Below are 12,902 nucleotides of genomic sequence, written 5' to 3' on the forward strand. Positions count from 1 at the left end.
CTCTTTGTTGTTTTTGGTGGTGCGTGTGTGCCGGTGTGTAAAGCTTCTGTAGAGGTGTATAGTATCTGCAGCTGTGAGGAACTGTTCCTATAATCTGTCTCAGCAGAACTGCGTAACCTGAGTAAGAGTGAGGTTAAGGGTCAGTTATTGAACTTGAATTACACTGGGAAAGGCCTCCCTCAGACCCTCACCACCCCTCTCAGCCACCCTGTGGGGTTTGTTTGTTTTCTCTCCCAGTCTCTCCCAGAGCTTACCCAGTCCGCTGTAATGAGTATTTAAAACACACCCTCAGACATGTTTACACTGCACGTAACAGCACTGACTGTGTGATCTTGCACCACACATAGACGTGTGTCAAAGTATATGCTTGTGCATATACTGTATGTGTGTGCCTGTAAATGCATGCATGCAAGCATGTCCTCTTTCATTCTAATTCCCACTCTCTGGTTTCCCCATTTCTGAAGTCTGTAGCCGGAGGGGAGGAACACCTGCCAGTATTTTCCCTACCCAATCTCAAATAAGACAATAGAAGTAGCAGAGGTATTTGGTTACACACAGAAACACAGCAAGGAATAAGACATATTAAAAACCTCCCTGTCTCGCACGCAGTCGCTGCAACTATCCAGGTGTTAATAGTGTAGCGAAAAAAACACACACATATTTGTGTGAGTTGACTTGGGTATGTGAGCCAAGGAGCTTCAGCATTTTTTTGTAAATTTGACCTGAGCCCCAAGCCCCGGGCCCCCTCTGCAAGCTGTTAAGTTTTTAATGTATCATTTTTCACTGCACATGTTCTGTGTTATGCTAGTTACCAGGAATTTGGATTGAATGGACAATGAAGTTCCTGAACCTCGAGAGAAGGATTACTCTTAATTGTAAGCAGAGGAGTGCCTTGTGGTTAAGGTAAAGGGAGGTAAAGTGATGCCGCAGCACCCTCTGATGGTGATTTTGCAGCAATGCCTCATTAAAAAAAAGAAGGAAAGAAAGAAAGAAAGAAAAAACCTTGAAAGTCCCAGGATTGCTTTGGTCTTTTTATAGGCAAGAAACCACATCCCTGGTGTCTTTGAAGAGCTTGTATTCACTAAGTAGTAGTTAGGGCTGCCAGTACTTACTCACTGTTTTATAAGTATGAGTCGTAAAAGAACCCTTTGAACTGAGCCTATTTAGAATCCCAAAGCTGATGGCTTTATAATTCAGAAGTAAAGAGACTATAGTCACATAATTTGCAGGAATGCACATGAATTACTGTTGAGTGTTTTCCCTTGCACAGGTGGATAAATGTTCAAAATCACTTTATTTTATAATGGTCTACCTCTCTGTAATTGAGGTGTTTGTTTCATGCACATGCTACACTCATGGTTATATGCACACATTCACATTTTTGTCCAAACACGCACTCCCGGCTGAGGATGTCGGTGTGGACCAAGGCTGTAGGCACATCCTGCCCAAGTTACTGTCTGAAGAGAAGTCGTAGTGCGCCAGAGTGTCAGGAAACAATTTTTTGTATGAGTCTAAATTTGACAATACTCTTGAATTAAACATTTTGCAAGTTTTAAATTATGCCAATTTGCTGATTGGACAAGATATTTCCCAATCAGCACTGTGATATTTGGTCAGATTTGAGTATTAGGTTACGCTTTATAATTACTATTGTTAATAAATGAGAACTTGGTAGGTAGTTCGTCTATAGTTAATAGTTATTGTTATATTTATATAACTATCTTATCAAAGGCTTCAGTTTGGGTTTGTCAGTAATTTTGTCTTCAGTCCGTATGAAGTTCTTTATCATCAGCAACGTTCACATGCAGTGTATCCAGTGGAAGCAGTGAAAAAGGCTTCCAAGCAGAAACATTTTAACTGCTTAATGTGTGCACAAATGGACGAACCTAATGGTTTTATACGAACACTCATTAACTTGGATCAGGAGCTACTCTGGATTTTACTGCAGTTGAAAGTTGGCTCACTTCCAAGATATATCTATACATATATATATATATATATATATATAGATATGCTGACATGTTTTGAAAGTAACACAGGAAAGGAGGTTAATACAGAAAACTGATTAAACTGTTGAAAGAACAGGATTAAAAGTACACAAGAGCTCAGCTTTAAACATGTTGCAGTCCATTTACCGTGCTACTCTTTTGCATATTGCAATTGTTTCATTGCTGTATAGCATTTTTACTGTTGTTCAACATCTCATTATTTTATCTACACAATGTCATTATTGTTTTTATTGTCACAAGACACACAATTGTTTTTTGGAAAGATTAAATAGATGAGATGAGAGCATATTATCAAAATTCATATTACACATTGTGGTGGAGTACTTTATGAGAAAAGTATAATAATTATAACAAATTATTTAAGTATTATGACACATTTAGTCTTTTCATCCTACACTATATTGCCAAAAGTATTCGCTCATCTGCCTTCACATGCATGTGAACTTGAGTGCCATCCTGTTCTTAATCCCTAGGGTTTAATGTGATGTTGGCACAAACTTTGCAGCTATAACAGCTTCAACTCTTCTGGGAAGGCTTTCCACAAGATTTAGGAGTGTGTTTGTGGGAATTTTTGAGCATTCCAGAAGCGCATTTGTGAGGCCAGACACAGATGCTGCATGACCAGGCCTGAATCGCAGTCTCCACTCTGAATCATCCAAAAGGTGTTCAGGCTGAGATCAGGACTCTGTGCAGGCCGGTCAAGTTCTTCCACACCAAACTTGCTCCTCCGTCTTTATGGACCTTGCTTTGTGCAATGGCCCGCAGTCACGCAGTAACAAGGGAAGAGTCATCTCCAAAATGTTCCCACAAATTTAGAGGCATAAAATTGTCCAAAAAGCATTACGAGTTCCTTTCCCTGGAACTAAGGGACTGGGCACAGCTCCTGAAAAACAACCCTACATCATAATCCCTCCCTACCAAACTTTACACTTGGCACAATGCCGTCAGACAAGTACCGTTCTCTGGCAACCACCAAACCCAAACACATCCATCAGACTGTCAGACAGAGAAGGTTGATTCATGACTTCAGAGAACACGTCTCTACTGCTCTAGGGTCCAGTGGCAGCATGCTTTACACCAGCGCTCCCCAACCTTTTTTGCGCCATGGACCAGTTTATGTCCAACAATATTTTCACAGACCGACCTTTAAGGTGTTGTGGATGAATACAACAAAATAAAACCAGTACTGGTACCCAAAAAAAGAAGATTTATTCATAACACACGGGAAAAGACCCAGGGAACCAGAGTTAACGATAAAAATGATGTGAAAATAAGGATAAAAACCCTGAAAACCATAAATTTCACATCCAAAGCTCAACTCTCGCGACCCGGTACCAAACGACTCACGGATCGGTGCTGGTCTGTGGCCCGGGGGTTGGGGAAGGCTGCTTTACACAACTGTGTCCAATGCTTTTCATTGTGCTTGGGAATGATGCCATAGAAACCCATTCCATGAAGCTCTCTACGCACTGTTCTTTAGCTAATCTGAAGGCCACAAGAAGTCTGGAGGTCTGTAGGGATTAACTCTGCAGAAAGATGGCTACCTCTGCCTATCGTACGCCTCTGCATCTGCTGACTGCACTCTGTGATTTTATGTGCCCTACCACTTTGTGGCTGAGTTAGTGTCATTCCTACTTAGTTATAAAACCACTAACAGCTGACTGTGGAATATTTAGTAGCGAGGAAATTTCACGACTGGCCTTGTTGGACAGGTGGAACATCCTATCACGGTACCACGCTGGAATTCACTGAGCTTCTGAGAGCAACTCTTTCTTTCACAAGTGTTTGTAAAAACAGGCTTCATGCCTCGGTGCTCGATTTTATACACCTGTGACTATGGAAGTGATTGGAACACCTGAATTCAATGATTTGGATGGGTGAGTGAATACTTTTGGCAATATAGTGTATATTTAAACCAATGTTAAAAGACACAAACCTGTACTGGCGTGAAAGATCCAGAAGATGCTGCTAATGTACTGCCATTGTACTGTGTGACTGTATTTGGGTTCATGGAGAGGGCACTGCGGGCATCAACCTAAACAGACTTTTTGCCGTTGCCAGAGGCTTTTTTTATGCACCTAAATATTGCAGTTTTCAATACTCTTTCACAGGCACATCTCACGGGCCAGATAAAGGATTACACAACTTTGATTTCTGTGTGAACATTTAATATAATCTCAGATTGATTTGGATTGATTTTGCTGTGACAGACAAAATGACAGACAGGCATTTTTTATCTGGTCTGATCCAGGAGGATTTAAAACAGCACTGTCCTCTCACAGAGCTGTGAGCTGAGTTTAGAGAAAGCATTTACCCCTTATGAGCTGTGCTGTAACAGGTTTGTACATAAATACATAATTAGTCTAATATAATTTTAGATGGCTTCATGTCAGTGGCTTCTAAAACTGAGCAATGGCTGACAAAGTAAACAGGTGACATGAAGTGGCAGAGAAGCAAAGAGGTTTGACATACTCCAGGTTGGATAATGCTGAATCTGCACCTTAGGATACAACTCGAGTTAATATTGAAAGTGAAGGACAGCAGACGGCAGCCATTTGGAACACCTGTTCTTCATCATGCGCACGTAGAAACGCTGCTACATTGCTGTTCATTCTCTCTTTTCATCAGGTGTGAAGCACGTTATTCATCACATTTCCTCGCCAGAGCAGCGTATGGATCTTTGTCTATAAGTGTTTTATATGTTCGGTTCTGCAAAGGTAATTAAAAGTCAAGAGCGAGGTCAGGGAATCATCTTGGATTTCTCACGTGCAAATGAATGCACCACTGAACTGAAGCAGATCTCTTAATGCTTCAGAGAACATGGCCTTGCCTTGAATGCAAAAGTATTCCATTAATCAGTAACCAGCCCGAGGTCTTGCTCTAACCAGTGGTTCTCAAACTCTTGGGAAGGCCACTGAAGGTTTTAAGTGGGCAATTGCGGGAGAACTATGAAGTGGAACTAAGTTCAAAGAACAGAATGTTTTTTGCTTAGGACAAACAAACAAAACTTTGGGAACCAGAAAATGCAAGAAAAGGTTTAAGAACCACTGCCCGGAACAAACGCCCATATTATCAGCCTTGAAAAGAGGGGCTGAACTCTTTGCTTAGTATTACCTCTCTCTTTAACAGGACAACAGGACTTTATCCTCTCTATAAATGCAGAAATTAACTCAGAAATATTTTATTATAGTCTGACTTTTACCATTTGAACCAAACAAGCAAAAACTATAGATATGCAAAAAGGTAAGTAGATCACATTCAAGCTGTTGACTTTTTGACATATTTGGACAAGCAAGCATTTGATCTGCTGTGAAACAGTGCTTGCAGATACAGACAAGATAATATAAACAAGAGAAGTTTGCCTTTTTAGTTTATTAAACAAAAATATCAACCGAAGCACTCCCTGGGTCCTTTCACTATGATTACTGACTTTTGACATTTGGAATAACCGTTCTGTGATATTGTTGTTAACCACCACCACCAAATAATACTCAAGTATAGTCCGTACACATACAGTCACACACTCGCTATTTCTTCCTTTTCCCCCTGGTTGAATTCCCAGAGTGCTCAGGATCATCATCAAGTTAAAAGGACTGCTTCGGATCATTTTCAACGAGAATCCATAGTTGAATCAATGACAGTAAGCTCCCTGGTCTCCTAGGGCAGTGATCTAACTCCAAACCATAACATTTATCCCATCATGCTTAATGGTTGATATGGGGATCGCTTCCTGAAAAGCTGCCTGTCTTTAATCTGTCTTTCCAGAGGACATTTTTCTAAAGGGCCTGTTGTTCTCTGATAAAATGTAGCTTTGCTCTAATGTGCTTTTTGGACATCAAATGCTGGTTCCTGGCAATCCTCTCGTTCAGATCAAATTCAGGCAAACCCTCTGTGAGTGTTGATGCCTACAGATCCTGGGATCTGTAGGCATCAACATTTCTGTTTGCTTTTCTGTCAATTAAACTCCTGGACAAATTGTTTACAATTTTGCACCATTTCTTGATGATTTTTCTTAAAATTGAATGATTCATTCACATACTGTATTTTGAAGGTATTTATAAAATTCCCATGTGAGACTAACATGCATGCAGTGTGGCGATTACCTGGAAACGTGTAGAAGTTTATGTGTAATAACCAGTGATCAGGCCATCAGAACACAAAACTACACATTTCCATACATTTCATAGTGATAGTTCCTACAACTGAAAATGTAGGACCAGAACTTATCTTTGTAAATAGTTATTATTATGAATGAAATAATATTTTACATTACTGTGATGTGAATAAATAATAACAGCGATACAGGCTGAATGATGGTCTAACTTCATATCATAGTTCTCAAAAGTATCTACTGATGTGCAAATACAAGATACTGTAGCTCCCCAAACCATACTCTGATCACACTACAAGAGGTATAAAGGGTACTAAAATCAAAAATTACTATATTTTAATATAATGACCATAACAATTTATCTTTAAATTAATTTGAATTCTTCTAGCCTATAAGATAAATGCCAGACAAACATGCTGTGATGCAGTTTTGCAGTTTTACATTGTGTCGCTTACAAATACAGAAAATCTATGAGGAATCTTAATAATTTTATTTGGTATTGTTCACAACATGAAACAAAATCATAAGCAACCTTGGGTCCACATGAAGCATGTGCTATTAAGACCAAAATATCTAATTTTCCTTTCTTTGGAAGTTTCTTTTCACCGTGTTGCCTGTTCTTCCACCAAACCTCCCTACTACCCTTTCAAAATAAAAACCCCACACTTGACAACAAACTAACAGGGCTAACTAACAGTCAATAGGTTATTAACACAGAGGTAAATAAAAGGGGGCATTCTTGTATTTTGTGGCCCTCATTCCTGGTTATTTCACAAAAAGTACCACACTTGTTTCCATAATGTTTCCATAGTTACCTTTAAACAAAGAAGAACACTGGAGACATAATGTAGTGTTAATTCCAGCATTATAATATTGTAATAGGTTAATGATTACCTTTGTGTTTCCAGCTTACTATGCCACTATTACTACATTATTAAGGCGTTGTAATTGAAAGTACTACTGGCACCTAATCTGAATTCTCTGGATATGAATGTATCATAGATGCAGGGGTGTAACTCTTTTTCCTTGTGAAAAATCTATTCATATTCATTTTCTTAACTGCTTACCCTAGTTAGGGTCTGGGGATTTGAGACTATCCCAGCTGCCACAGGGTGAAAGGTGAGGTACACCCTTAATACGCCCATCCACACTTATGGCCAATTTAGAATCCCCAGTTGGTGTCTTTAGACTCTGATGGAAAACTGGAGCATCCAGAGAAAACTCCTGCAGACAAAAGTAGAAGATAGAGCTAAACCTTCTTTCTGTGAGGCAAGATTATCCATTGTCTCTGCAATTTACAGTTCTTTTTCACATAACTGTACTTGCTGTAGCTTACGGCCATCTTTTCAAAGAATTTGTGAAGTTGTACTCCAAATAGATGTTGAGCATAGATGAAGCTAGATGAAGAAACTAGATGAGGAAACTGAGAATAAGACTGGCTCTACAAAATGAAACCCCACCAGCTGGTTTCCTGCTTTCCTAGTTTCTCTTGTGAAATACTGATTTGGTTTCCTTTAGCAACAAGTTTGTTTGCTTGTTTGTTATATAAAAAAGAAAGAGAAACACTCGACTGACAACTTGGATAACATTTTAAAGGCTCAGAACACATGTAATGGGAAATTTGTGGTCTCAGTGCTTTTACATGCCAGCAGTCCTCTACTGTAATTTTGACTTTCACATACGTGCTAGGGCTGATTTTAGAGGTAGGTCAAACCTCAGGGCTGATAGGAAGATAAATAACGGATACCGAAGTCTGAGGAAAGCAGAAAAACAATGAGTAATTCTTGGAATGAAAACATTTGTGACACTATCCTTTACATTAGTTGTTATTGTTGTTTCTCCCAAGGAATTCTGACGCATTAAAAGTGTGACTCATGTAATCTGTTTCCTCCACCTCGTACCTTCGGATGTTTCCTCCCTTTGTTTCTCTCAGACACATTTATACCCTGTCTCACTTCCCTGAGCTGTCACTGGACTTTGACTCAACTGTCATAGTTAATCAATCATTAAAAGCATGAAGCAATTTCAAGCAAACTACTATTACCACTGATATGAAAAGTACCAGCCAGAATTTGATAGGTTTTGAGTAGTTTGACATGCCAGTGACAGTTAGTAGCTGACCACAGAGAAACACAGAGGGAAGACAGCCAGCAGGACACAAATAGTCCCCGTTTTGAAAAAGAAGTGCAGACAATGCAAAATGTGGGTGGTACAAAGCCCAGAGGAGTTTTATGTTTTATTTAACAAGAAAGTTAAACTCCAAGAAAATTCCTAAGGGCAGTGAGGCACTCACAGAACTTTGGAAAGAAGTTTAGTCATGAAGAAGTAAGAAAAAGCCCAGAGCCATGTGTGGGCACTGGAACAGAAATCTGTGTGCACTCTAGCTGATTTTTTAAATTAGCCAGTAGCACCTGTTAGCCTAGATACAGGTATGAATATAACAGATCACATGTGCCATCTGATGATCTCATCATGATGGAACAAGGAGTTCATGTCTGATATTTCACCACATCCATAAGAATAAAGAATGCTTCCATGTCACAAAAAAGCCTTTAAAAAATGAACATGGACACAGTACAAATGTTGGTAAGTGCCACTCTGACACAAAAAGAATCTATGAATACATCAGGTTGGCCTCTCAGGATGAACTGCTACAACAGAGCGCTGTGCAGCAGCAGAATGAAAGAAGAGGAAATGTTGTGGAGGACCAAGCCCATCCATGGGATGTAATATTAGCAAATAGAGGAAGTGACTGATATTGAATCCTGTCAGTAGACGGAAAAGTCTAGCCAATACCATAGTACAGAGGCTCTGATCGTGGCAGCATCAATAACCCAGCACCAGATTAATATTCAACCAAGCTAAGGTGCACCCTGGGTGAATGTGGTCCTGACAGTCCACATAGAAATAAGGTTTAATTAGCAATTTATCATCAGAAAGTATTAGTACCTCTGTAAAATAAAAATAAAAAACTTTTTTGTTGCAGTTTGCAGATCTAGAGCATTCAAGTGTTTGGTAATACGGTGATAAAAAAAGAAATTGTAAAACACCCAACAGCTAAATCTCACACTCTACAGGCTACAGTTGTTACAGTTGTTAGATGTTAAAGTTGATGACAAATAGAAAAAGACTGAACAAGTATGGCTTTTCTGCAAATGCTAGAAGAAGGCTTTTCTCTAAAAAGAACATGACTGCACGTCGTAGGTTTGCTAAGTTGCATCTGAAACCACAAGACTTCTGGAACAATGTCCTTCAGACAGATAAGATCAAAGTGGAGCTATTTGGTCATAAAGTGCAGCATAAACACAGCATATCAGCACAAACACCTTGTACCAACTTTCCAGTGAAGGTGTGTTGATTTGGGCTTGTTTTGCAGCCACAGGCATTGGGCACCTTGCAATCATGGAGTCGACCATGAACTCCTCTGTGTACCATATTCTAGAGTCAAAGATGAGGCCATCTGTCTGACTGACTTGGCAGAAATTTGGTCATGCAGCAGAGCAATGACCAGAACAGAATGCAACAGAATGGTTGAAAAAACAAAGTCAAGGTGTTGCAATGACCCAGTTAAAATACAGATTTCAACCTGACTGAAATACTGTGGTGGGACCTTAAGAGAGCTGCAAATGCCTGCAAACCTCAGTGAAATGAAGCAAGGTTGTAAAGAGTAGTAGGTAAAAGTGCCTTGAGGCAACTGTTGATGTGATTTGGCGCTATATAAATAAAATAAAATTAATCTGAATTTAAAATTTCCTCCAAATCAATGTGAGAAACTGATAGAGTCCAACACAAAACGATTACTTCAAGTGATACATGTGGTTCTGTTGAATCACAGGGTGTACTTAGTTTTTCCGAGGACTGCAGTAAGCCACATATAGTCAAGCTTTTTCACATGACTATATGTGGCGATCCCAGCTGATAGGAACATCAGAAAAAAGGATTTGTTCCTAGATTTTTCTGTCTTACTTGAATGTTCATCATCAAAAATCAGGATTTAACGATTCCCTCTTTTTTTCAGCTTTTAATTTGTTTCCATCTTGGGGGCCACTAAATGCCCATCGCATTGCCACCAACGCACGGAGGCGCTAGATCACTTAAAGCATCGATCCTGTCCCTGCATTGACTTGTACAATTTGACATCAGGCGTGTAACTCGTTCAGATTCCCCCTCCTTCTCCACCACTCTCACTCTCTCTCTCTCTCTCTCTCTCTCTCTCTCTCTCTCACTGTCCCTCTCTTTCTCTGTCTGTCTCTCTCTCCTCGTCTTCAGCTGCATGTCGCTCAGTCAGTCAGTCAGTGAGTTGCCCGGGTCCGCTACGCCTGCGTCCGCCTCCGCAGCTCTCCAAAGCCGAGACGCGCCACCGCCGCCGTCATTGCGGGCATGACATACTGGCATCAGTAGTGGTCTTCCGTCAGGCTGCTTTTAAGCAGATTACAAAGGAGAGGAAGAGACACAAGAGTAGAGGAGAGTGAAGTGACTCATTTCCACCCGAGCTTGTGCGTTGAGAAGAGTAGATGAGCCAATGGCTGGGGCACAGCCGGGAGTTCATGCGCTGCAGCTCAAGCCAGTGTCCGTACCCGAGAGCCTAAGAAAGGGCAACAAATTTATGAAATGGGATGATGTAAGTAGTGGCCAGACAGGCCAGCGGTGAATCTCTTTTTTTCCTCCTCAGTTTTCACTGTCAGATCATTTTCTGCACGCGTTTTGCATGTGCACAGTCTGTGTATTACACAATCTATTTAATTGTAAGTGGAAACCGCACGGACAAGAAGCTAATTGCGTTTGACTTCCTGGTTAGTGGTTGAAAGAAATGCTACAGCTACAGTGTCTACTGACATGTGCTTTCTTTACATTATCCAATGTACAGTATTTGTATTTGTGCGCGCCAGTGGGTGCACGCGTCTACCGCTGCTTGTGTGTGAGAATGTGCGCACCCCTCGTCTAATCAAATACTAACCCCCCTGCGTATAAACGTTTTTATCAATTAACCACAATTAATTAGTGCACTGACATTCAACATGCAAATCTAAGCACAACAGTTGGTCATTAAAAAAAAGAAAAATATTTTGGGGATTTTTATTTTGGTAGCATCTCAATATAAAATGTCGGTCCAGCTGTAGTAAAATGACCTTGATTAAATTGATTTCACACTGCTGTTAAGTAAAACATAATAGTAATAGCCTTTTAGCAACAGAGGCTATGGCCACACTATGTGGCACATTGCTTTCCCAGGCAATAAATCAACACAAATCAACACTCCCTCTAATAATCTTGTGGCAAGTTCACAACTGAACTGCCCTCTGAACTGAGTTTAACATGGCTTGATGGTTATTTGCATCTTCTGTACCTTAGTTTTTACAGCAGCTGTATTCACAAAGAGCTTTTCTGGGATAGCTATTTTCACACCCCATGCCATTTGAATATCCACATGTTACTCTGGTTTATGAGTGAATATCTGAATTTTGTCACAGTCCCCATTACTTTCGTTCTGGGAAATCTGTTAATTTTAAACCGCTCTGTGAAAATGCTGAGGGCTTAGCCCACCTGTAACTGATTTTTACAGTGCCTTGACTTTTCTAATACTGTAGACAGTGAGGAATCGGTTACTAAGATACACTCTTTCTAAGATCATCCTCTCAAATACGTGCTCAGAATCACTCAGCTCAGGTGAGCCAAGTGCAGCACAGATGGCATTAGTCTTGCAGTGTTATGGAAGTGTGAATGCGGTCAGTACAGATGGCAGAGAGGAAATTATGCACACTTGCAAGTCCACCATTCTGTCAATCATCAACCTTAAGCTTAAATAAGAAAGTTTCCTTAACTAGTAACTACTAATGAGCGCCCATTCCATCAGCTCATTAGATGCGACTCAGTTTCCCCTTTCACAGCCGTGTTTGTGTACTTTTAGCATGTACATTCAGGACTATCTTCAGACCCAAATGTCCACCAGGCCTTTCCTTGCAAAAACATATGACCTCAAACACAGGCATACTCACAGGTACTTTCTCTGGTTCCTTTCCCATGCACTCCTTCCTTCCTCTTTCCTCTCTGTATCATTTCATGGAAAGAATCACAGAAGATAAACAGCCAACCTGAGAGAGCAAAGCTAATAAATTTTCACTGGAGAAGGATTGAGTTAAATCATTTTTCTTCTTTTTTATTGCTTTGGGTGTTGAGTTGAACATCTTTCAGCAGGAAATCGTACGGGCAGTAAATGAAAAATTATATGTATGTTCTTTAATTTATGGCTTTACTCTGGTGAAGATTTCTTGTTCTCTCAGATGAAGTCACACATATATTCCAAAATGCTTAAACTCACCTGGGGAGTTGGGCAAAAAACAGTGTAAAGTTCTGTGCTGCATAGCCAGCAGCCATGAGTTTTGAGCAGCAGAGTGACTGCAGACTCACAACCACCTGCAAGCACACGATGCTTGCAGGTGGTTGTAAAAGAGCAGAAAAGCAATCAGAGAAGCTCTCCAAAGCCTCAAAGGCCTCAGACCTCCCCAACCTCCCTCCTACAGACGTGCGCAGACATCTTGTATTTTTGTTGCTGCCACTTGTCGACAGCTGGCTGCTTCTGTGGCTCATGAAATCCGTGGGTACGGGTAAAATATTGCCTGGATGTGTTATTATTTGTCAGTTCAGAAGGCACATTTAGCATTAATGACTGCTTTCTGTTGAGGCACAGGGAGCCATTCAGATTCTCCAGCACATAGACACTTCATGTTATAAGGATCATTTACTGTACACCTGGGCACGGTGTCAAATTTGTGAAAGACGAT

At 40.4% G+C, this 12,902-nt stretch overlaps 1 protein-coding gene across 2 annotated transcripts in view; it reads left to right on the plus strand.

Annotated features, from left to right (window-relative positions):
* Nucleotides 1-10,383: 10,383 nt before the first annotated feature.
* LOC134643020 (1-phosphatidylinositol 4,5-bisphosphate phosphodiesterase beta-1-like) overlaps nucleotides 10,384-12,902 on the plus strand; it is a 122,023-nt gene continuing 119,504 nt past the window's right edge. Inside the window, exon 1 of one of the 2 annotated variants that reach the window (XR_010096344.1) lies at nucleotides 10,384-10,741. Coding sequence is in view for 1 of the 2 variants with exons in the window: in XM_063495191.1 (XP_063351261.1) it covers nucleotides 10,643-10,741 (99 nt within the window). In the remaining variant the exon portion in view is untranslated. The remainder of the gene's footprint in view (nucleotides 10,742-12,902) is intronic. The other variant, XM_063495191.1, reaches the window with a different exon arrangement.

This window comes from Pelmatolapia mariae, linkage group LG15 (genome assembly GCF_036321145.2).
Source record: "Pelmatolapia mariae isolate MD_Pm_ZW linkage group LG15, Pm_UMD_F_2, whole genome shotgun sequence".
Classification (NCBI taxonomy): Eukaryota; Metazoa; Chordata; class Actinopteri; order Cichliformes; family Cichlidae; genus Pelmatolapia; species Pelmatolapia mariae.